This window comes from Rhinoderma darwinii, chromosome 10 (genome assembly GCF_050947455.1).
Source record: "Rhinoderma darwinii isolate aRhiDar2 chromosome 10, aRhiDar2.hap1, whole genome shotgun sequence".
NCBI lineage: Eukaryota > Metazoa > Chordata > Amphibia > Anura > Rhinodermatidae > Rhinoderma > Rhinoderma darwinii.
In genome coordinates, this window is record NC_134696.1 from 6,238,042 (window position 1) to 6,265,173 (window position 27,132).

Genomic DNA, 27,132 nt, shown 5'->3' on the forward strand with positions numbered 1-27,132 from the left:
TGTTCCAGCGGGAGATAGGTTGCCTACTGAGGGATCTGGCAGGGGTTTATATCCCTCTCCCCATAGAAAACACATGCATGCTTGGCCAAGTCTTCTTTGGTAGACCAGTTCTTATTCCCTCTGCCCATACATATTGGGTAAACAGCCGCGTCCTAAACGTTTCATATTTATTGCATAAAAAGGGTTGGAAGTTATTTTTTTCCCTTGGGAACTCCTGGGTAGTTGAGTTGCATTCAATCCTATTGTGCTGGGTGATTCCGGTGGGAGGTTGTCACCGTCATTCATAAAGCCCATTTTGTTGAATTAGCACCCAGGTGTCACGCAGACAAAACACGCTTTCCACTGTATGCGAGCTCTCTAGAGTGCTGGGATATTGATTGCTGTTTTATCACTAATGTAAGACTTCCATTTGATTGTTCTAGAGAATTAAACATGAAGTGTCGCTTTTCTAATAAAGATGACTCCTGCAAAGACTGCTGAGCCGTATCGCTGTCACTTAAGGCGTCTTGTGACAAGTTTGATGCCTTGTATCTCTTTTAATGTATTATTCCATTAGAAAGCCACACGGGGAAGAATATCATGTCATATCTAACACTGCGCAGAATCTTGCCGAAATGGTAATGACGGTCGCACTTACTGCTGACGCTGAAGAAGAGAGAAGAAAGACGCTCCCTGGATATAAAAGGTGGAGATCAAGGAGTTCTGTGATCTCGGCAGCAGGAAGTAGAGCAGGGATTACAGGTGAATTGTGGATCATATTAGTCATATTACACAATTGCTCAGAACGCTAACATTTCGTTATCGGGTTATCCACATTATATGCCATAAATGCCTGAAAAATTACAACCATCTCTTCAGTCTAAGGCTTCGTTCACATCTGCGTTGGGACTCCGTTCATGGGTTCCATCTGACCTATCTGTCAGGGGAAATCATGAATGGAACCCAAACGGAAACCATAGGTTTCTGTTTGCAGCACCATTGATTTCAATGGTGACGGATCCAGTGCAAATGGTGTACGTTTGTCACGGTTATTTAAGGGTTCAGTCGTTTTGACCAAATGAATAGCGCAGTCGACTACCGTATTGCTTCTGTCAAAACGATGAAACCCTTCCACAACGAGGACAAATGGAAACCATTTGCACCAGATCCGTCACCATTGAAATCTATAGTGATGCAAACGGAGACCTATGGTTTCCGTTTGGATTCCGTTCATGGGTTTCCCTGATGGAAAGGTCAGATGGAACTCATGAACGGAGCCCTGACGCAGATGTGAACGAAGCCTAAGTCTGGATGCAGCTGCCACTCACCTCCTCACCTTGCATAACTAGGGTCAGGGGACCCGTTCTCTTGAAAGTTGGGGGTCCTAGAGGTGGGACCCCACTTATCAGAAATTTATGGTAAATCCCGTGGATATGTCATAAGATTAGCTAAAAAGTAATAATTGTATAATGAAATGTTCTTCAACTTTGAAATATACTTTGAATTTCAATTCCTCACCAGTTTAAAAATCTCTGTTCGCAGTTACTGAATGTAAACAATCTGATTTACATTCAAGCTGAAAAACTGCCCGCTGCGTGGTTCGGTACAAGAGAGAGATCTGATACACTGTAACAAGCCGTGCACCTGTGTCAGCTGGACAGGTTTTCATCCCCTGAATGTAAACAATAATTTCTCCATTCACAGGCCTCAAGCAGAGATCTTTAAAAGTCTCAGGAAATGAAACAAAAAGTATTTTAAAAAGTTGCAAAACTTTTCATGAGTACTCTTTATTTACATAAAACCCGCTTAAAAAACAATTGCGCTTAGTACTCGAGTGGAAAATGTTATTTTCTCCATACTCTGAAAAACAAAGCAAGTACATTCTGGAACAATCATAGCACTATATGTGCTTATTCTTTGAAGCTCGTCGGTAAATTGTTTTTTCATTAATGGCCGGAGTTGACTCTGTTATGACCGGACGGCCTAAGGGCTCATGAATGTTAAGCAGAATGGATTCTGTATGAAGAAAACGCATTATTATTCTATTATAGACTGTGATATATTCGCTGCCTGTAATAAGCTTCATAGGACAGGAGAGGACAGGCTGCAGGTGTCATAAACTTCCGCTTGTTCCTTGGAGTTGCACTTCAATAATCTTTAGGGCTCCGCCACATGTAGCCGAATTGCTGCGTATGTTCTGTCCGGAATTGCGGACGGAAAATCCGCAGCAGAATATAGTAGCAGCAAAGTGGGTGAGATCTAACATCTCATCCACACGCTGCGTAAAAATTACGAGCAGAAATTGACCCGCTGTGCGTATTTTTCGTACCGCAGCATGTCAATTCCTGCTGCGGAAAGTGACTGAATTGCTTTGTTTTTCAAAGGAGACACCATCTTCCAGCATTGCGAAAAACTAAGCAAAATACGCACCAATTTCTACAGTCAAAAGCGCAGGAAATGGTGAGTTTTTGTTGCAGCGGAAAGTCCGATACTTTCAACGGTACTGCTGCAGAAATTTTCTGCAGCAATTCCGTTATGTGTGGACAAGCTCTTACTGCTCGCATGTTTAAATGACAATTCCTGCCTGCTTTAACACACTGCAATATCAGACTGGCAAATTGTTATACAATTTGTGGATGACAAGCAAATATTCAATTAGTAACTACTACATAATTCACCACCACCCATAGAACTGCACTAAAATCTCACATTTATTAAAGCATCTAACATATAAAAATCCATAAAAGCTCATATGAACGTAATAACATCATCACTACAGCAACACGCAACGCGTAAGTGCGTATGTAAATTTCAAATAGGGCAGTCAGCTAATATTATGAAATACTTTGAATCAAGTCCAACACGAATTTCTGGCACTAAAATATCCTCCCCTACAAGCTGAAAGAGTGAGAAACTGTGTAATGTGTATAGATGATTTTATGATAATTATTATTGACAATATAAAATAATTATTAGCGGACAGCAACCATCACGGCACCATCAGAAAACATTCACTTTTCATGCATGATATATAACTTACCCTTCTGAAGACTATTTAAAGCCGCACTCCGTGGCCATCAAAACCTTAAAGGGGATTGTTTAGACCCATGTAAATATTTAAAAAATCCACAGGATATATAATACATGTATGATCGCTGGGGGTCCCACTACTGTGCTCGGCTGTCCCAGTCAGTCCCATAGATTCTCAACGCAGCACCATGTCCAAGCAACGACAATGCTTAGGAAGAATAGGGAACTCAAGACCCCGACCTAGTGATCGGTGGGGTCCCCCGCGATCATACAAATATCTCCTATCCTCTGCTGCTGCAGGGTTTAGCTCACAGACTACTGCCTGGAGTCGTACAGTGTTTCAAGCCTACACTGATTCCATTCAATGACAAAAAGCAGAAATCATGAAAATGGTGAAGAGTTGAACCACAAAGTATATTAGAAGGTTGCAAAACTTTGCTGTATACAATGATTAAGCTTTACTTACATACGAATGGAAACTCCCATTTAACTGGGAATTTTCTTGGCTGCAGATACATAGGGAGTGAAGTCATTATTGCTACAGACAGCTGACTGGATGTACTTCAGCTACTGATTCCTGCTTTAGTGCTGGGAAATCCTGCTGTGAGAGAGGCAAGAAGAGCAGCTTTAGCTACAGTATGGAATCTGATCTTTTCACATAGTCGCTGCAGTAATTGTATATTATTATTTTTTTAGAGGGGGGAGGGTGGATTTTGTGTTTACAACCCCTTAAAAATACATCACAATAAATTTTAAGTCACATTTATACATAATGACATTTCTAAATATTATTTAATCACATTAGATATCAGAAATTTTACTAGTTTATGGATTATTACCCTTGATTATTGGGGATTATGTTTCAAACAATGGGCCTTATGCATAAAAGCTAGTGCAGCCAAGAAGTGGATTAGACGCCCATGACAACCAATCAGATTGCTTCTTTTAACCTGCGCTGGAAGGTGATTGGTTGTATTGAGCAAATGATCCACTTTTTATCTGCAGTAATGTTTTAATTCATGTTGCCCAAAATTTCTTTCCGAGATGTCATTAGTCCCTACTAAAGGAAAGACGTTGAGAATTAGCCGGCTGCCCCATCATGTCTTCATCTCTCCCTATTTGTCTATATATTGGAAGAGTTGTGCGAGGAGCTGTGTAAATCTTATCTTAAGGCATAAAAATGTAACTCGGCATCCATAATCCATGCAGCAAGCAATCACAATACTATAGTCTGAAGTCACCGAGTATAAAAGGTTCAAACAGCAGCGGCTGATTTTTCTCAATTTGAGAGTTTAAAGGCAAAATTGACTTAACATGCAAAGTGGATCTCTGGATCATCATTATTCGCCGCAGAAAGTTCTCATTAAATTTTCACAGCGATGGAAGTGCCGTGTTAATCTGCAGGAATGTTTTATTCAGATGTGTTAAATGAATGCAGCTGAAACCCAGCAGATACATACCACACATCCCAGGGGGCCATACCTTCTTTACGTTTTTATGCCAGCCTTAGTCTTAATCATCATGACAAATGCTATTTTGAGCTTGCCCTCCGTAGTTTCACCCTTCGAAATATTAAGAGATACCCCCTCAGAGGACTAGAACAGAGCCTGGTCGCCAATGAACACTTAATATTCCGTATACAGCCAACTAAATATAGTCCTGAACATTATTTTACATTGATGACCCGTAGCGCACCAGTGATTATCCCACTTTGATAATCATAGCGCGAGACCCTAAGATTTTTTTTTTTTACTACCCATGATGCATCATTTCCAGTTGGCATTTTTAAATCTCCTCCCCCATGGGTGGTGCAGCGCTGTCACATGACTGTCACCGGTCAACTCACATTTATATAGAGATGACAGTCACTAGCTGCTACAATGTAGAAACCATACTGTAACAGGGAATACACAGAGCACAAATCCATCATGATCAAGAACTTATATAGACACTGTGTGAGGGAGTTATTAATTTTTTATGTGTTTTCCCCTAAATTAAAGAAATTAGCAGCCAATGACACAGAGGTATTAACAATAAACAATCTAGTTTATACTTTACATGAAGAACATTACAGAATCTACACTGCATTCCAAATTATTATGCAAATGCTATTTTTCGCTGATTTTCCTAAATAGTCGATGCAAATGACAGTCAGTATAATCTTCAAGCCGTCAACCATTGGAGTATAAAGCAAAATTTTATTGAACAAATCTCCTAATGATAACAGATTTTTTTTTAGAAGTAAAAAACTCAAAATGCTTCACATTATTATGCACAACAGAGATCAAAACATTTTACAGGTTGTAAAGAGAACTAAAATGGTAATTTGTTGAATTTGCAGCATCAGGAGGTCATATTTACATAAATAAAAAGCGCTTTCAATAAAAAAAACTTAGCAGGCCCCTTCTTTGATATCACCTTCACAATTCTTGCATCCATTGAATTTGTGAGTATTTGGACAGTTTCTACTTGAATATCTTTGCAGGATGTCAGAATCGCCTCCCAGAGCTTCTGTTTTGATGTGAACTGCCTCCCACCCTCATAGATATTTTGCTTGAGGATGCTCCAAAGGTTCTCAATAGGGTTGAGGTCAGGGGAACATGGGGGCCACACCATGAGTTTCTCTCCTTTTATGCCCATAGCAACCAATGACACAGAGGTATTCTTTACAGCATGAGATGGTGCATTGTCATGCATGAAGATAATTTTGCTACGGAAGGCATGGTTCTTTTTTTTGTACCACGGAAGAAAGTAGTCAGTCATAAACTCTACGTACTTTGCAGAGGTAATTTTCACACCGTCAGGGACCCTAAAGGGGCCTACCAGCTCTCTCTCCATGATTTCAGCCCAAAACATGACTCCGCCACCTCCTTGCTGACGTCGCAGCCTTGTTGGGACATGGTGGCCATTCACCAACCATCCACTACTCCATCCATCTGGACCATCCAGGGTTGCACGGCACTCATCAGTAAACAACACAGTTTGAAAATTAGTCTTCATGTATTTCTGAGCCTACTGCGACCGTTTCTGCTTGTGAGCATTGTTTAGCGGTGGCCGAATAATAGTTTTATGCACACTTGCAAACCTCTGGAGGATCCTACACCTTGAGGTTCGTGGGACTCCAGAGGCACCAGCGGCTTCAAATACCTGTTTGCTGCTTTGCAATGCCATTTTAGCAGCTGCTCTCCTAATCCTATTAATTTGTCTGGCAGAAACCTTCCTCATTATGCCTTTATCTGAACGAACCTGTCTGTGCTCTGAATCAGCCACAAATCTTTTCACAGTACGATGATCACGCTTAAGTTTTCTTGAAATATCCAATGTTTTCATACCTTGTCCAAGGTATTGCACTATTTCACGCTTTTCGGCAGCGGAGAGATCCTTTTTCTTTCCCATATTGCTTGAAACCTGTGGCTGCTTAATAATGTGGAACGTTCTTCTTAAGTAGTTTTCCTTTGATTGGGCACACCTGGCAAACTAATTATCACAGGTGTCTGAGATTGATTACAATGATCCAAAGAGCCCAAAGGGTATGTTCACACGGCCAAATTTCAGACGTATACGAGGCGTATTATGCCTCGTTTTACGTCTGAAAATAGGGCTGCAATACGTCGGCAAACATCTGCCCATTCATTTGAATGGGTTTGCCGACGTACTGTGCAGACGACCTGTAATTTACGCGTCGTCGTTTGACAGCTGTCAAACGACGACGCGTAAATTTACTGCCTCGGCAAAGAAGTGCAGGGCACTTCTTTGCCACGTAATTTGAGCCGTTCTTCATTGAAATCAATGAAGCACAGCTCAAGGTTTACGAGCGTCTCAGACGCCTCGTAAATTACGAGGAGGAGCTTTTACGTGTGAAACGAGGCAGCTGTTAACAGTCTGTCTTTTCACACGTAACTGCCTCTCAGCGTGTGAACATACCCTAAGACACAATACCATCCATGAGTTTCATTGAAAAACTAATAATTAAATCCAATGTGCATAATAATTTGGAACACGGTGTAGACAAGGCTCAAATAAATTAATTTAAAGTCTATGGGGTAGGGCTGGGCAATTAATAGAAAAAAAACAAAAACTGAAATTCAGTGCAATTAACCGACGTCATCTTGTGAATTAGACGGTGTATATCTAAGGCTTCATTCATATCTACGTCAGGGCTCCGTTCATGGGTTCCGTCTGAGCTTTTTGTCAGGGGAAACCATGAACGAAATCCAAAAAAACAGAAACCATACATTTCCGTTTGCAACACCATTGATTTCAATGGTGACGGATCCGATGCAAATGGTTTTTAAGGGTTCCGTCATTTTGATGGAATCAATACCGTAGTCAACTGCGCTATTCATTCTGTCAAAACGACAGAACCCTTAAACAACGGTGACAAATGGAAACCATTGGCATCGGATCCGTCACCACTGAAATAAATCGTGATGCAAACGGAAACCTATGGTGAACAAAGCCGAACATGAACTTGTTTCTAATAAATAACCAGAGCATGTGGTATTTCATGTCAAGCTATATAATCAAAAAGTTGTGTGATAATATTATGTTATTTTAATAAAAACTGGCAATGATTACTGTCTGGTTCTGTAATCATAAGCATTAGCAGTGATCTACACTAAATACTGTATAATTATATATAATTACACACACACACACTCACACACACACACACACACACACACACACACACCATAGTGATCCTGTATATTGTCTCTTTGGTTATTCCCATCCTATAAGTCATTCGTAGTCCGATCTCTTCTAGTGCTGCAGCCCCTTCATTGTTTTTCTCTTCACAGCAGTGCGCTGGGCCTCAAGCAGGGAACTATTTAAAGGGCAACTAAAAAAACTTTTGACCTGTCAGAAATTTTGATTGGTGGGGGTCCGAGCACTGAGACCCCCGACGATTGCTAAAACGAAGCGGCAGAAAAGCTTGGTTGAGCGCTATGCTGCTTAGCTTCTGATCGTCTTTCCTCAGAAAGATGTGCAAGCAGTTTACGGACTCACAGAATTTCTATTGAGCCCGTACACCACTCACTCCGAGGAATGCCGAACAAAAACGAAGCGGCACCGCTCTCCCCCGAGCACTTATCCTGCTTCGTTTTAGCGATGGGTAGGGTCTCAGTGCTCCGACCCCCACTGATCAAAACTTCTGACATGTCAAAGTTTTTTTAAAAGTTTACTTACACTTTAAGCGAATGAGGCTGCAGTTCCCTGTACAGTCAATGGCGAGGAGCACCAACGTGCAGGGAAAACCTTGAAGGTGAGGCAGAACTAGAACAGTCTCTTCAATCTCAGGATCAGTGGGGGTCCCCTAGGCCGGATCCCACCAATCACAAAGTGATGGCATATACTAAAAGATGGGAATAGCCCTTTCAGACTTTGCTTGCTTGATTTTTTAGATTAGGATTTTTGTCCACAAGACTGGACGAGCCCTTTAAGTAGTTCCGGACTTTGATTCTGTAGATTACAGATCAGTTAATGATTTTGCTTGTTCTTTCTCATCAGACAGAGATGATTTGGTCTCCTTGCAATGGGTGAAGCGATATTTTAGAATGTCTTTCCCCTTTTAGAATTTGAGGGAGTCAGCAGAGGGATTTGATAGGTCAGCAGTTAGCGAGGAGTAATGAAACTGATGGATGGTTCTGACAGGCATTTAGGATGGATTGGATTGGGGCTATACGGGTGACAGCAATGCCAATCATTGGATATCATGATAGAGCACGCACTAAACAGGCTTTTTCGATAGTACACTGGCAGTGGAAGCCGCATGTAGCACAGATGACAGATAAAGATATTATCCCAAGTTCATTTTGATTTAGTGAGCAACTAGGACTTGTCGCCGAGTATCTTGGACATTTGCTCAGGTACAGGTGTAAAATATGGTTGGAAATAAAGCTTAATCCTTGTTTAATGAAGAGTTCTGCAACTATCATTCTTTTTAATTCATCACCATTTTCAAGATCTGTGCTAACTGTCAGTGAATTGAACCATTCTTCCTTATACCCAGAGGTGTAAAGACCTTATTTCACTGTATCGGTGAGTTTTTTTGGGTACAGAATTTGGACTCCCATTGACTATGAGAATTAGGCGCGTTAGCCACACGTTTTATGTGCCAAGAATTGACCTGATGCTTCTTTTTTTATACGACGCATTTTAAACATGCGCACGTAAAAAAAACGCGTCGTATGCACTACAATGCGTTTTCCCATTGATGTCAATGGGAAGCTTAAAGCATGCATTTTTTACACCTTTTTTCAGCGCGTAAAATGCGACAAAAACACGTCGAAAACACGCAGCATGAACAAGCCCTTAAGTAGCCATGGCAATACAGCCCTCTGCCGTCCTGCAGGCCGGCCTCATCATTTACGCAGCATGTGGATGAGATTTGTTCAAATCTCATCCACTTCACTGCTACTCTATTTTGCGGCAGATTTTCCACAACAAAATCAGTATTTCCGCTACGTGTGAACTCATCCTCTGCCTCCTGTTCTACTGTCTATAGATTTTCAAGAAGATGGATAGGAGTAAAACATGACTGCAGAATCAGATTCCAGAATCAGGTTTGTTTGTAGTCTGTAACTATGGAGACACAGACCTACATAGGAGCTGTATACACAAAACGGTTGAAGATTTTTAATCAAGATGATTTACAAAGTTGCTTAACTTTTTAGATGCATTGGATCAATAAATAAAATGGTTGAAATAGTGTACATACCCGCAAATGCATGCCAGAAATTACATGACACAATTTACATGTACCGTCTATTGTTTTATGCTTTATTTTTTATTTGTGAATATTATAATTTACTATACAAACAAGACATTACAGTATTGTGCACAGCAAACATTTACAAAGGCTACTAAAAAAAAAAATAATACAAAAATCATGGTAAAACCATTTTGCCCCTCCTGATGTGGCACCAATATTTTAACACATAGGTGTTGGTAAAAATAACCAATGGCAGAACATTACAGGAGGCCTATGTGCAACAAACGGGGAATACACATGGTCTACCCATCATCTATTACAACATTGTATCTACCCATCATCTTTTACAACATTGTATCTACCCATCATCTTTTACAACATTGTATCTACCCATCATCTTTTACAACATTGTATCTACCCCATCATCTTTTACAGGATTGTATCTACCCATCATCTTTTACAACATTGTATCTACCCATCATCTTTTACAACATTGTATCTACCCATCATCTTTTACAACATTGTATCTACCCATCATCTTTTACAGGATTGTATCTACCCATCATCTTTTACAACATTGTATCTACCCATCATCTTTTACAACCTTGTATTTACCCATCATCTTTTACAACATTGTATCTACCCATCATCTTTTACAACATTGTATCTACCCATCATCTTTTACAACATTGTATCTACCCATCATCTTTTACAACATTGTATCTACCCATCATCTTTTACAACATTGTATCTACCCATCATCTTTTACAACATTGTATCTACCCATCATCTTTTACAACATTGTATCTACCCCATCATCTATTACAACATTATATCTACCCATCATCTTTTACAACATTGTATCTACGCCATCATCTTTTACAACATTGTATCTACCCATCATCTTTTACAACATTGTATCTACCCCATGATCTTTTACAACATTGTATCTACCCCATCATCTTTTAGACATTATATCTACCCATCATCCTTTGTATCTAGCTGTATCGGTTATTATTGATCATGAGAAGAGCCGTCAAAAGAACCTTGCGGAGTCACAGCGGCACTTGGGGAGATGTATCTGGTGCCTGCAGTTTCCACTTGGCGGTTAATCTATGATACTAAGTTACATTTTTGGAATCTGACTTGTTTAGGTGATGAAGTTCTTGCTGGGTGGATTCCAGCTCTGGTCATTAGAAGGCACTTATGTCATTGTAGCCAGTGACTTAATTGTTTTATGAGCGCACTTACTCATCTCTAATTGGCTAATAATGTCATTAGGCTACACTTTCTTCTTCTCTCCGTCCCCTGTAATGTTCGTCGAGAATACTATTGAAGTCTATTTACTTCATGGGAGCCTTTGAAGTGTAACTGCAAAGATACTATATAAACACAATGTATAATTATTATTAATGTTATCATTATGAAATGTAGCAGGGCTTCCCTTATAAGTGAAACTTAATTAGATGCAATAATGTTAAAGCTTGGGCATTAGCATGTATAGCAGTAAATCATCCCTATAATGGCTGCATATAATTAGAATTATTCTTTAAGTCACTTTCTTGCTTAATCAACAATTTCGTTGAGAAATTGCAGATCTTAAACAAGATGCAAGAGCTGATAGTATGTTAATGCCGGCTGGGCTTACACAAATAGATTAAAATGTGCGCTAAGAACCTCACATTAATAAGTTTAGTAAATATAATAGTAATGCAATTTAAAATAATACATATATACAAAGTTTGCAAATATCTTAGCGCCCGCAGACTGCCCCTGCGTTTTTTGCTGTTGCATTAAAGTCTCAGCCGATTTGCACCTGCCCATTTATTTCACTTTGTTAGGAGTTGCCAAACTTAGTCTTTTGCATTTTTAGGGGATGGAGCCGAATTTTCTGTTCTAGAGCTAAAAAAAATCCCCTGTAGAGCCATACTAATACAATGCGGCCAGCCAGCAGCCTCCATTAGGGGGAGCTCACTGCATACAAAGTATATAAATTTACTTCAATGGTAATATAGAGTATATGGCGCTCTATGTCAGAAAAACGGAGCTCCAACCCCTATAAAGATTTATTCTGAAATTGAGCATCGCATAATTTTGTATCTTAAAATAAAATGGCGTTCAAAAGGTGGATATTACCTTGATTGATATAAAACTGCAAGGTGTATTAAAGACACAAAAAATAAGAAGGCCATAAAAAGAGCCAATAGCAGCAACTAACATGCTTGCTGATGGTTTCCATTTAGCATTTTGTTTTTAAAAGTTTGCAGCGTATCCACCATGTGCGCCGCAGGGCAGGGGCGTAACTAGGAAACACTGGGCTCCTTAGAAAACTTTTGACTGGGCCCCCCTCCCCTGGGTACCACACACAGCCCAAATAGATCAGGAAGTGGGAGAGGGGGAAAGAATGTGGTCTGTAGGTAAATTAATATTTAACTTTTATTGATTTGCATTAAAAGGAATTAATATAATTAAAAGTCCAGTGGTGCAAACAGGTATGTGTGAGTGACCCCCAAGCTCACATACCCTTGGCCATAGATAGTGTAGTGAAGTATTGTTATGGATGATTGTGCTGTCAATATGCTCAAGTGACAAAACATAGATTTCTAGGCTGTCGAGATGCCACAAAATACGTTGCAGGTCAATTTTAATAAAGCTAGTAGTCTTAGGACAGTAAGAATATGCTGTAAAGCTAAGACTAAGATTGTCTCAACTGCGCTGTTAATTGTAACAGGCAGCACAGCTGAAACAAATGAGGTGTGCCTTGCTGTATGGTAAATGTTGACAGTGCGGTGAGCAAAGACAGGCCCCGCAAAACGCACTTCCATGCGTGGTTCTTGCGATACAGTGTGACAGCTGAGAGCGGTTGCAGTACTCATCACGGCCGCTCCCCACGCTGCTGCTCTGGTTTGCAGGGACACCAGCGTGAGGGTGCGGTTGACTAACTGTTCACACTGTATGGCAACAACCACGCATGGAAGTGCGTTTTGCGGGGCCTGTCTTTGCTCACCGCACTATCAACATTTACCATACAGCAAGGCACACCTCATTTGTTTCAGCTGTGCTGGAAAATACTCAGCAATTCCGTTATGGGTGGACGAGCCCATAACCCTCACACTTTTCACACTGAAAAGAAAGTTAAAATTAAGTAAACACAGCAAAAAAGAGATAAATATATTTTAAAATTATGCTGCATTTTTCATTTGCTGACTATGGAGACTGTAGTGGTGATTCACTTTTAGGCGGATAGCATCTTTTTTTGGGCGTAACAATGACCGCCGATCAAGGAGACAGCTCGTTCGCTCATTTGCTCCTTTCACAAGGAGCTATTATCAGTAATGTATGGGGACGAGCGCTCGTTACCCATTTCTCGTTCATCGGCTGATCGTTGACCTGTTTACACAGGGCACTGATCGGGAACAAGCATTCTGTGAACGCTCATTACCCAATAATTGACTCGTGTAAAAGAGCCTTTAGCCAGAGAAGCTCCAATGTGAGGCCTCATTTACACGAGCGTATTATACGCGCGTGCGACGCGCGTGCTTTTCACGCGTGTCGTACGCACCTATAATAGTCTATGGGGCTGTTTAGACGATGCGTGAATTTTGCGCAGCGTGAGTGCGTTGCGTAAAACTCACGACATGTTCTATATTCTTGCGTTTTTCACGCAACACGCACCCATTGACTTCAATGGGTGCGTGAAAACAACGCATGCCACACTGACGGTCCTGCGTTGCATGCGCGAAAATCACGCAAGAGCTGTCAAACTCCTGAATGTAAACAGAAAAGCACCACGTGCTTTTCTGGTTACAAACATCCAAACGGAGTGTCAAATTAGAGATGAGCGCACCGAACTTCACCGGGTTCGGCCGAACTCGTTTTAACCGAACCCGGCAAAAAATGTTCGGGTACGCGACGTCAGGAGACAGTCACTGCCCACGGTGCTGAAAGACTTAAACTGTTTCAGCACCATGGACAGTGACTTTCGATCACAATATACATATACGTGTAAAAAAAAAAAAGAAGTTCTGACTTACCGATAACTCCCGGCTTCTTCCTCCAGTCCGACCTCCCGGGATGACAATTCAGGCCAAGTGACAGCTGCAGCCAATCACAGGCCAAGCACAGGCTGCAGCCAATCACAGGCTGCAGCGGTCTCATGGCCTGCCGCGTCATCCTGGGAGGTGGGGCCGGATGACAAGAGAGGGACGCGTCACCAAGGCAACGGCCGGGAGACCGGACTGGAGGAAGCAGGCAGTTCATGGTAAGTGTGAACGTCTTTTTTTATTCACAGGTTGGTGTAGATTGTGATCGGCATTCACTGTCGAGGGTGCTGAAAGAGTTACTGCCGATCAGTTAGCTCTTTCAGCACCTTGGACAGTGACGGGCGTCGACTACCTCATCTCTATGATGGCGGCTGCGCGAAAATCACGCAGCCGCGCATCATACACGGATGACACACGGAGCTGTCAATTGCCTTTTGCGCACGCAAAACGCAGCGTTTTTTTGCGTGCGCAAAACGCACACGCTCGTGTAAATGAGGCCTGATGCTGCATTTTATGTTTTGTCTTTATATTTATCAGGGATTATCATTGTGAATTGGTTAATACCCCTCCCCCCCCCCCATTACATTCGGTCTATCTTCATTAAATACAGATGGAGAACTTCACTAATCTGATAAAACAAAGTAACGCATAGGTATTGTGCTAATCAAAGACAACAACAGTATGCGGAGACGGGTGATAATAACAGCAAGCGCTATGTGATCGATACAGAAGAGAAATAAACAACAAAGGGCATGTCAATGAAGCTTTATAGGCATCAAAGCCAGTAATAATTTAATAATAAATCAGAAGAGCACATTGAGGGTGCAAGACAACAGGGGGACCTGGCTGTACATGGGTCAAAGTAAAATAAAGAAATCAATGCCGAAAACTCATAGCTCTGCAGGACTCCTGGACCAAACTAGAACAATATGAACACAATAATAGAGGGAAGCAATGAAATAAACAAGAACATCACATGCTACGTTCAGAGGGGAACCAAATGCAAATGTTAAAAAGAGGGGAAAAAACAGGATTAGATCGAAGTCAGATCTTGATTATATATATATATATATATATATATATATATATATATATATATACCGTATATAAAATTATAATATGTATGTATGTAGTGAACTCCCCCAGTGGTGGCTGCAGGCAGCAGAGTGATATCATGTAACTCTATGGGAGCTGTATGTAGTGAGCTCCCCCCAGTGGTGGCTGGATGTAGGAGAATGATATCATGTAACTCTATGGTTGCTGTATACAGTGAAGGAAATAAGTATTTGATCCCTTGCTGATTTTGTAAGTTTGCCCACTGTCAAAGACATGAACAGTCTAGAATTTTTAGGCTAGGTTTAATTTTACCAGTGAGAGATAGATTATATTAAAAAAAAACAGAAAATCACATTGTCAAAATGATATATATTTATTTGCATTGTGCAGAGAGAAATAAGTATTTGATCCCCTACCAACCATTAAGAGTTCAGCCTCCTCCAGACCAGTTACTGCTCCAAATCAACTTGGTGCCTGCATTATAGACAGCTCTTACATGGTCACCTGTATAAGAGACTCCTGTCCACAGACTCAATGATCAGTCTGACTCTAACCTCTACAACATGGGTAAGACCAAAGAGCTTTCTAAGGATGTCAGGGACAAGATCATAGACCTACACAAGGCTGGAATGGGCTACAATACCATAAGCAAGACGCTGGGTGAGAAGGAGACAACTGTTGGTGCAATAGTAAGAAAATGGAAGACATACAAAATGACTGTCAATCGACATCGATCTGGGGCTCCATGCAAAATCTCACCTCGTGGGGTATCCTTGATCCTGAGGAAGGTGAGAGCTCAGCCGAAAACTACACGGGGGGAACTTGTTAATGATCTCAAGGCAGCTGGGACCACAGTCACCAAGAAAACCATTGGTAACACATTACGCCGTAATGGATTAAAATCCTGCAGTGCCCGCAAGGTCCCCCTGCTCAAGAAGGCACATGTACAGGCCCATCTGAAGTTTGCAAATGAACATCTGGATGATTCTGAGAGTGATTGGGAGAAGGTGCTGTGGTCAGATGAGACTAAAATTTAGCTCTTTGGCATTAACTCAACTCGCCGTGTTTGGAGGAAGAGAAATGCTGCCTATGACCCAAAGAACACCGTCCCCACTGTCAAGCATGGAGGTGGAACCATTATGTTTTGGGGGTGTTTCTCTGCTAAGGGCACAGGACTACTTCACCGCATCAATGGGAGAATGGATCCAGCCATGTACCGTCAAATCCTGAGTGACAACCTCCTTCCCTCCACCAGGACATTAAAAATGGCTCGTGGCTGGGTGTTCCAGCACGACAATGACCCGAAACATACAGCCAAGGCAACAAAGGAGTGGCTCAAAAAGAAGCACATTAAGGTCATGGAGTGGCCTAGCCAGTCTCCAGACCTTAATCCTATCGAAATCTTATGGCGAGAGCTGAAGATCCGAGTTGCCAAGCGACAGCTTCGAAATCATAACGATTTACAGATGATCTGCAAAGAGGAGTGGTCCAAAATTCCATCTAACATGTGTGCAAACCTCATCATCAACTACAAAAAACGTGTGACGTCTGTGCTTGCCAACAAGGGTTTTGCCACCTAGTATTAAGTCTTGTTTGCCAAAGGGATCAAATACTTATTTCTCTGTGCAAAATGCAAATAAATATATATCATTTTGACAATGTGATTTTCTGTTTTGTTTTTTTTATATAATCTATCTCTCACTGGTAAAATTAACCTAGCCAAAAAAATTCTAGACTGTTCATGTCTTTGACAGTGGGCAAACTTACAAAATCAGCAAGGGATCAAATACTTATTTCCTTCACTGTATATCTGTATGTAGTGAGGTCCCGCCAGTGGTGACTGGAGGTAGGAGAACATAAAATTGTCTGGGTGAACCCAAACTTTTGAACGGTAGTGTATATTGGACGAGGTGTCCGAGGTACAGTTGGGGTTTTTTTTTACTCAGCTGCTTTTCTCTCTTTTACCAAATACAACGAAACGCTATGATACGCGCCAAACCTCATTTCTCTCCTTCTTTCCAATTCCTTATTATTTCATTTAGAAGATAAAAGCAACAACAGGTAAGTGTTACTGGATGTTTTGGACAAGAGTAGAAGCATAGGATTTTTGGTTGGGAGTGGTCGAGTGGTGGATATTCGAGTAGGAGTGGTCGAGTGGTGGATATTCGAGTAGGAGTGGTCGAGTGGTGGATATTCGAGTAGGAGTGGTCGAGTGGTGGATATTCGAGTAGGAGTGGTCGAGTGGTGGATATTCGAGTAGGAGTGGTCGAGTGGTGGATATTCGAGTAGGAGTGGTCGAGTGGTGGATATTCGAGTAGGAGTGGTCGAGTGGTGGATATTCGAGTAGGAGTGGTCGAGTGGTGGATATTCGAGTAGGAGTGGTCGAGTGGTGGATATTCGAGTAGGAGTGGTCGAGTGGTGGATATTCGAGTAGGAGTGGTCGAGTGGTGGATATTCGAGTAGGAGTGGTCGAGTGGTGGATATTCGAGTAGGAGTGGTCGAGTGGTGGATATTCGAGTAGGAGTGGTCGAGTGGTGGATATTCGAGTAGGAGTGGTCGAGTGGTGGATATTCGAGTAGGAGTGGTCGAGTGGTGGATATTCGAGTAGGAGTGGTCGAGTGGTGGATATTCGAGTAGGAGTGGTCGAGTGGTGGATATTCGAGTAGGAGTGGTCGAGTGGTGGATATTCGAGTAGGAGTGGTCGAGTGGTGGATATTCGAGTAGGAGTGGTCGAGTGGTGGATATTCGAGTAGGAGTGGTCGAGTGGTGGATATTCGAGTAGGAGTGGTCGAGTGGTGGATATTCGAGTAGGAGTGGTCGAGTGGTGGATATTCGAGTAGGAGTGGACCACTCCTACTCGAATATCCACCACTCGACCACTCCTACTCGAATATCCACCACTCGACCACTCCTACTCGAATATCCACCACTCGACCACTCCTACTCGAATATCCACCACTCGACCACTCCTACTCGAATATCCACCACTCGACCACTCCTACTCGAATATCCACCACTCGACCACTCCTACTCGAATATCCACCACTCGACCACTCCTACTCGAATATCCACCACTCGACCACTCCTACTCGAATATCCACCACTCGACCACTCCTACTCGAATATCCACCACTCGACCACTCCTACTCGAATATCCACCACTCGACCACTCCTACTCTAATATCCACCACTCGACCACTCCCAACCAAAAATCCTATGCTTCTACTCTTGTCCAAAACATCCAGTAACACTTACCTGTTGTTGCTTTTATCTTCTAAATGAAATAATAAGGAATTGGAAAGAAGGAGAGAAATGAGGTTTGGCGCGTATCATAGCGTTTCGTTGTATTTGGTAAAAGAGAGAAAAGCAGCTGAGTAAAAAAAAACCCCAACTGTACCTCGGACACCTCGTCCAATATACACTACCGTTCAAAAGTTTGGGTTCACCCAGACAATTTTATGTTCTCCTACCTCCAGTCACCACTGGCGGGAGCTCACTACATACAGATATACAGTGAAGGAAATAAGTATTTGATCCCTTGCTGATTTTGTAAGTTTGCCCACTGTCAAAGACATGAACAGTCTAGAATTTTTTTGGCTAGGTTAATTTTACCAGTGAGAGATAGATTATATAAAAAAAACAAAACAGAAAATCACATTGTCAAAATGATATATATTTATTTGCATTTTGCACAGAGAAATAAGTATTTGATCCCTTTGGCAAACAAGACTTAATACTAGGTGGCAAAACCCTTGTTGGCAAGCACAGACGTCACACGTTTTTTGTAGTTGATGATGAGGTTTGCACACATGTTAGATGGAATTTTGGACCACTCCTCTTTGCAGATCATCTGTAAATCGTTATGATTTCGAAGCTGTCGCTTGGCAACTCGGATCTTCAGCTCTCGCCATAAGTTTTCGATAGGATTAAGGTCTGGAGACTGGCTAGGCCACTCCATGACCTTAATGTGCTTCTTTTTGAGCCACTCCTTTGTTGCCTTGGCTGTATGTTTCGGGTCATTGTCGTGCTGGAACACCCAGCCACGAGCCATTTTTAATGTCCTGGTGGAGGGAAGGAGGTTGTCACTCAGGATTTGACGGTACATGGCTGGATCCATTCTCCCATTGATGCGGTGAAGTAGTCCTGTGCCCTTAGCAGAGAAACACCCCCAAAACATAATGGTTCCACCTCCATGCTTGACAGTGGGGACGGTGTTCTTTGGGTCATAGGCAGCATTTCTCTTCCTCCAAACACGGCGAGTTGAGTTAATGCCAAAGAGCTAAATTTTAGTCTCATCTGACCACAGCACCTTCTCCCAATCACTCTCAGAATCATCCAGATGTTCATTTGCAAACTTCAGATGGGCCTGTACATGTGCCTTCTTGAGCAGGGGGACCTTGCGGGCACTGCAGGATTTTAATCCATTACGGCGTAATGTGTTACCAATGGTTTTCTTGGTGACTGTGGTCCCAGCTGCCTTGAGATCATTAACAAGTTCCCCCCGTGTAGTTTTCGGCTGAGCTCTCACCTTCCTCAGGATCAAGGATACCCCACGAGGTGAGATTTTGCATGGAGCCCCAGATCGATGTCGATTGACAGTCATTTTGTATGTCTTCCATTTTCTTACTATTGCACCAACAGTTGTCTCCTTCTCACCCAGCGTCTTACTTATGGTTGGGAGTGGTCGAGTGGTGGATATTAGAGTAGGAGTGGTCGAGTGGTGGATATTCGAGTAGGAGTGGTCGAGTGGTGGATATTCGAGTAGGAGTGGTCGAGTGGTGGATATTCGAGTAGGAGTGGTCAAGTGGTGGATATTCGATCATCATTCCTTTTGCTAGCAAACCCGTGTAACAGGTTTTCTATACTAGTGATTAAATAATGTGGATGTTTTCCCATCTTCTGGCTTCCTCAGAAATAGCTCATAAAGGAGAACACTTCACAATGGCCACTTTGGTATTAGACAGAGGCTGATATTGAGGGATGAAGGACTAGAGGACTAAGAGCCAGGATTTCTGAGGACTGCAGGGATAGATTTCATAAAATGAGATCATGATATGGTTTGTTTGTTTGTTTGTTTGTTTGTTTAGTTCCTCTGTATGAGATGTGAACAAACACAGGAGAAAGGACTATCCATACTTGATGCTTAACGTGGAATTACAGAGTAATTATACTCTATGAGGAGTTATCAAAAGTTACAGACATCATGTTAGAAGAGCTTTGTTATCTGTGTCCTCATGACAACACTTCCGGTTTCTACAGCTCAGTGATATGACAGACACTTGATTAATTCACCAGCATTTTATTTTCCTTGGTAGGTCCGCCACACTCAGACCCCAGCGCTTCCACTCAACCAAACTAGGATCATGGAAAAACCCCAACTGTGAAATTGGCCTTAAAGGCTACGTAAACCTTTGAAAACTTTTTTTTTTATATATAAAAATGTGTATCCGAGGGTGTTTGGTGCAACGTTCTACTTACTTTTTATTTAAAATTATTTTTATTTTTTGAGATACAGCTGTTTTGTATACTGTATACAGAGCAGCTGTATCTTGTGCTGAGACCTGTATCCGTCAGGTCAGTGGCACTGACGGGTTCAGTGTCTTTGGGTCCTGAGTGTCTCTGACATGCAGGATCCAATTGTTATCGATCACATCTAAGTTATGATCTTAGATGTGATCGGTAACAGCTCGATCCTGCGTATCAGAAACAAGCAGTATTCGCTGATACAACCTGATACAACCAGGATACAAAGCAGCTGTATCTCAAAAAGTAAAAATATTTTTTTATAAAAAGTCATAAGAAAGTTGCACCAATCACACAGATTCAGATTTTTTTATTAAAAAAAACCCATAACACGTTTTCAAAAGGTGTTCATAGCCTTTAATGCGATCAATATGATTTCTTCAATTATTTTCTTAACAATGCTAGAAAAATTAAAGATGGATTCTGATTGGCTGTTTTGAGACCCAGTGTCCGTATTAGAACATGGAGCTGCTAGAACATAGGAGCAAGAAGTGTTGTCATGGGGACACAAACTGAGAAGATCTTCCCACAACTCATTTATCACCACTGCTCTCCCCAGAGGTCAGTGACTTCTTTCCACAAAAGGAATAATTACATGGAAAGCAATATTGAACATAGAGTACTTGGCCTGTGAATAAGTAGTATTTACATGACGATTACAAATGCAAACCCCGGACTACAGCGCGTTTAGTGAGCTTATAGAACCAGACACCACCAGGCTGCGGCAGAAGAGCAGTGGTCTCCAACCTGTGGCTCTCCTGCGGTTAAAATCTACATCTTGTAACATATCCTGGCAGCCGGGATGCTGGGAGTTGTATGTCACGATCTGTGGGTGTGTGGACAGACTAGGCCGCACCGCCGTAGCGGGATGGCAGATGGCCAAACTACAGTGTACCCAATAATACAAATTCCAGCACAAGGGTACCTGAATAGTCTAGACAGTGGCAGTGGCTAGGCACAGATGAAACTTCAGAAGGCAGATGATGCAAAGCGTGGCAGATGACAGCAGGCATGACTGGAGTCACAACACGACTCCAACTTCTAAGGCATAGGAACAACGGTAGCATGGGATACAGGTAACAGGGCACGGGTAACAACGGGAACAGGAGAACACTAAGGGACCATTTGCAGACTAACATGGGAATACTAACAACGCTCAGGCAATGAGCAAAGGGGCAGGGCCCTTCTTATAGTCCAGGGTGATCATGGGCTAATTACTAATTCTAAACATGTGTGCACGCTGGCCCTTTAAGGCCAGGAATGAGCTTGTGCGCGCACCCTAGTGGTCACTGCAGGACAGGACAGCCGCATGTGCTGGCATCTGCGGGGAGGAAGACGTCGGCAAGATGAAAGGGGTCTGCGGTCTGTTACCGCGGCCGTTACATTGTAGTTTTGCAAAAGCAGGAGATTCTCAGGTTTGGGAAACATAAATTATCTATAGGCTTATACTGTAAGGCTGATGCATTGATTTCCAAGAAAAGACTTGCAAATTATATCCTTACTTATAATAATGCCATATCTTCAGTTTCTTCACATTGTCCCTAATGGTCCAGAAACCCATAATTTGTGCAGTAAATGCGACGCTTATAATAACAATCTGCAATGTTCCAGAAATTGTCCAATTCTCCTTGCATTTCCCTATTATTGCGTATTTCTGCTACTCTTGCTCGCAGCGATTATTGATCCCAACAACCTCACTTTCTGTGGCTACAACTCCAGCAATATAAATCTGGTGGCAATGTACTAATGATTGAATTGATTGATTATGCCTGGATTGTGAGCACGGAGCATGGTTTTTAGCGACTGATTGATTAGGCCTGTCATTAAACCGGTTTTAGCTCCTGCTTACTCACCATGGAAATATTTTGCTGAAGTCAGGTTTCTAGTGGATTTTTCATTATTGAATGTAATCTGATCTGCATGTTATGTAAGACATGGGGTCAATCTGTTACCAAAACTTCTCATTTTAAATTCCAGCATACAGCCTGTCACTCATGTGAATGTTTTCAAAGAAATACGATCTACGCGGTAATAAGGAAGGATGAACAATTATTTAATTTTCATATTATTCTATGTGTAATATCTTTTTATGCCTACGTGTCAGGACGATGTTTATCTGACATTGCGTGACTTGTGTAACATTTCTCTTCTTAGCTTATCTTGGGTGGTCAGACATCTTAGACTGACCCCGCCTTTATCTGTACATTTCAGCAAACAGCTTGACCACGTTTTGCTGAGTAATTGTGGTTTTGTCCTATATATATATGTGTTATGCTTGCCAATAAATCAGAGAGATATTCTGACAGACAATCATGACTGCTGTGCCTGATTTGATGTACAGAGGGCCCGTATATATTTCTCAAGGCCGACATTAATTTGAACACCACTCAACAAAGAAGGGAAGTCCATTTTGCTTCTGACAAACACAGTCTACCTGAAGGGGGCTTCCATGACAGTTTAAATGGTGCCGAAACCCGGGATTCCAGCATGCTGCAGCAAAATATGTACAAAGCTGCATGATCTGTGCACAGCACAACCCAGGAAAGGTAGTAAAAACACCAGCAAAACACACACCCAAGTCCTACTACCCCTTTCAGAGACTGCAGGTGGATTACATACAGCTACCTCAGGTGGGGCCATATAAATATGTCCTAGTCTGTATTGATTTGTTTTCAGGATGGCCTGAAGCCTTTCCAGTATCAAAAGCAAATGCTGCTAGCACAGCGGATAAGCTACTAAATGAAATAGTATGCAGGTATGGTGTCCCAGAGACCATAGAAAGCGATAGAGGAACACATTTTACTCAGGAGTTACTGGGGAAGATCTTAAAAAGCCTAGGAATAGAGCAAGCATTTCATACCCCATACCATCCGCAGAGTAGCGGCAAAGTAGAAAGGTTAAATGGAACATTGAAATTGAAAATTCAGAAAGCCATGGATGAGACTTCCTTGCCATGGACGAAATGCTTGCCTATGGCCCTGTTTTCTGTAAGAAGCACCCCAAGGGGAAAGGATCAACTCTCCCCTTTTGAGATTCTTTTTGGGTGTCCTCCAAAGACTGGTTTATATTTTCCTCAACAATTGCAGAGTAATTATGATAAGATGACACAATATCTGATGGCCTTACATAAACGACTCGAAAGAGTGCACAAATTGACACTGTCTTCTATTCCAGATCCTAACTCTCTTGCAGGAACCCACTCCTTGCAACCAGGAGATTGGGTTGTGGTAAAGATCCACGATCGCACCAGCCTACAGCCTCGCTATACAGCACCTCATCAAGTGCAGCTGGTGACCGCTACTTCAGTAAAACTCCAAGGAAGAGCCACTTGGATACACGCTAGCCACTGCAAGAAGATAGTGAGCCAAGATGTGGTACCTGGTAGTGACACTCCTGAACCTGATGCTAGTCAACACACTGCCGCCTTACCTAAATAAGGACGATTGGGACAATACATTCATCAAGCACCACCAAGTTTTATATCAGGCCTTGAAGGGCCAGGATAACCTGACTGATTGTTGGACTTGTATTCATAGTCCTGTTAACTCCAAAAGTATGCCCTACCTTGCCATCCCTGTCACCTTGAATGAAATTAGAGAACTGTGTAACAACACTGTAATTACTACCCTGACAGGGAAAAGTAAGGATAAAAATGTACCATTGCCAGTAGCTGCATGGATGGAAGAGCCGTGGATGTTGTTTAACAGGAGTGGTCCACCCCTAAAGATGGCACAGACGCCTTGGGCTTCTGCGCGAGTGGACCTTGCCTGTTATCCCAGCTTCTCATCCTGCAGCTGTATACACATTAAATCCGGCAGAATACCTTTTTCATTAATGAACTACACAGAATGCAATGGTACCAGTTCCATCGATACTCAGTGTGTAGGAATTGATGCCACGTTAGGTCAGATGCCCCCCTGCGTAACTACCACCTTACAAATGATCAGGGAAGCCCTACTATTACAGGTTAACAATACCACCAACATTACAGCCTTCTCCTCTGCACTAGAGGGTAACATGGTAGCCAAATGGGTGGCAAACTTATTTAACGGGTCAGTCGTAGGAGTACCAAAGAACATGTATATCGTATGCGAACACCAGGCGTATAAATGGCTCCCAAGTAACTTTACAGGTACATGTACACTGGCTTATCTAACACCTGCCACGTTCATCATACCACATGTAGATATAAATGTTAATGCAGTGCCCAGACACACATTATATAAAAGGAAAGCAGACAATAGGCCTCGGCCAGATGGACGACCCCATGTGGTGAGCATAGGAACTGCAAATGCAATTATAAGCACCCTGTTAGTCTATCCCATGATTACGCAGATGTGGGATAAACTAGTAGAGGCTACAGACTATCTGGATCAGCAAATATTTGAGATACTCAACTTACTAAATGCCACCAATATAATACAAAGACAATTGATCGTGGTAGCCAATCAACACACCATAGTACTCGATTACCTAACTGCCTCTCAAGGAGGAATGTGTCAGATTGTGGGACCAGCCTGTTGTCATTATATTGATCCCGCAGGAAGCCTCCGTATTAAAGCTAGCATAACAAAAGTAGCTGACTTCAGAGAGAAATGGCTAAAGGAACATAAAGAGAATGAGGACAGCTGGTGGGGAAACACCTTCTCATTCTTGAACCCTGCAAATTGGTTTAAGGGTATAGGAGGATGGATTGCAGGAATAATACAGGGGATTTTACACATACTACTCATTATATTAGTATTATATATACTTGTTAAACTAGTCATTTATTTAGTACCAATGATATGTAAGAAGACCAAAAAGATTGTTCATCACAAACCTAAGCCGAAAAGTTTTGACGACCAATACCCTATGTCCTGAAGTAATATTCAAGATCATTTACCGGTGAATGGACTCAGGTCCCATTTGATGGAAACACCAAGTGAAGTAGCTGGACAATGAGAATGAATATGAAAAACAGGAGGGTTTAATAAGGAAGGATGAACAATTATTTAATTTTCATATTATTCTATGTGTAATATCTTTTTATGCCTACGTGTCAGGACGATGTTTATCGCACATTGCGTGACTTGTGTAACATTTCTCTTCTTAGCTTATCTTGGGTGGTCAGACATCTTAGACTGACCCCGCCTTTATCTGTACATTTCAGCAAACAGCTTGACCACGTTTTGCTGAGTAATTGTGGTTTTGTCCTATATATATATATGTGTTATGCTTGCCAATAAATCAGAGAGATATTCTGACAGACAATCATGACTGCTGTGCCTGATTTGATGTACAGAGGGCCCGTATATATTTCTCAAGGCCGACATTAATTTGAACACCACTCAACAAAGAAGGGAAGTCCATTTTGCTTCTGACAAACACAGTCTACCTGAAGGGGGCTTCCATGACAGCGGTGTCCAAAATTTGCAGCAAAAAAAATTACTCTGCCTAATTGGTGATATACTTTATGCACTCAATGATAATCATAAAAAGTTGAGTTACTTTGAAAATACATGACATTACTTATCCTGTACTGATCCTAAATTACATCCTGTATTATACTCCAGAGCTGTCCTCACTATTCTGCTGGTGGAGTCACTGTGTACATACATTACATTACTTATCCTGTACTGATCCTGAGTTACATCCTGTATTATACTCCAGAGCTGCACTCACTATTCTGCTGGTGGAGTCACTGTGTACATACATTACATTACTTATCCTGTACTGATCCTGAGTTACATCCTGTATTATACTCCAGAGCTGCACTCACTATTCTGCTGGTGGAGTCACTGTGTACATACATTACATTACTTATCCTGTACTGATCCTGAGTTACATCCTGTATTATACTCCAGAGCTGCACTCACTATTCTGCTGGTGGAGTCACTGTGTACATACATTACTTATCCTGTACTGATCCTGAGTTACATCCTGTATTATACTCCAGAGCTGCACTCACTATTCTGCTGGTGGAGTCACGGTGTACATACATTACTTATCCTGTGCTGATCCTGAGTTACACCCTGTATTATACTCCAGAGCTGCACTCACTATTCTGCTGGTGGAGTCACTGTGTACATACATTACTTATCCTGTGCTGATCCTGAGTTACACCTTGTATTATACTTGTGAAAGAAATTAAATAATTCCACCATTTTGTCTCATATTCTATACTTCCATTTTAATTTCAATATAAGAATGATATTTTGAGAGAATATATTAAGGCCTCATGCACACGACCGTAGCCATGTGCACGGCCGTGATTTTCGGGTCGGCCGGCAGTGGACTGTCAGCCGCGAGCCGCCCGCAAATCGCAGGCCGTGCACATGGCCGCGACCGGCCATTATTTTCATTGAGCCCGGACCGCAGAACACGGCCCTAATAAGACATGCCCGTTCTTTCTGCTGTGTGGGCTCCTGGGCCATGCACGGACCGTAAAAACCACGGTCGTGTGCATGGCCCCATAGGAATGAATGGGGCCGCAATTCTTCCGTGGATTTTCGGGGGAATTGCGGCCGCAAAAGCACGTTCGTGTGCATGAGGCCTTACTGGATTTGCTGTGTTTAGGAAAATATTTACTAGATAAAAAAAAGTGTCGAAAGAATTGAATCAGCAAGAATAAAGACTGAGGGAAAACTGATGACTCAAGACCCCACACTCTACGCCCTCCTTACAGAATACAGAAGATGATAAGGACTTAACATTCAATAAAATTGATAGGAAAATATTGCAATGCTAAGAAAATATTGTGAATGTCATATTTTTTGTGCAAACTCAAGAGAAAATATTATAGCTGAG

At 42.0% G+C, this 27,132-nt stretch overlaps 1 protein-coding gene across 1 annotated transcript; it reads left to right on the plus strand.

Moving 5' to 3' along the window:
• The first annotated feature begins 571 nt into the window (after window positions 1-571).
• LOC142662408 (uncharacterized) lies at window positions 572-25,583 on the plus strand. Its single transcript, XM_075840624.1, has 2 exons — window positions 572-741; window positions 23,518-25,583. The coding sequence occupies exon 2, from the start codon at window positions 23,713-23,715 to the stop codon at window positions 25,204-25,206; it is 1,494 nt and encodes a 497-aa protein (XP_075696739.1). The 5' UTR covers window positions 572-741; window positions 23,518-23,712; the 3' UTR covers window positions 25,207-25,583.
• The last annotated feature ends 1,549 nt before the right edge of the window (window positions 25,584-27,132 follow it).

What these genes read in the sequence shown, in the direction of transcription:
- LOC142662408 (XM_075840624.1), top strand. Translation starts at nt 23,713, where the DNA reads ATGTGGTACCTGGTAGTGACACTCCTGAACCTGATGCTAGTCAACACA.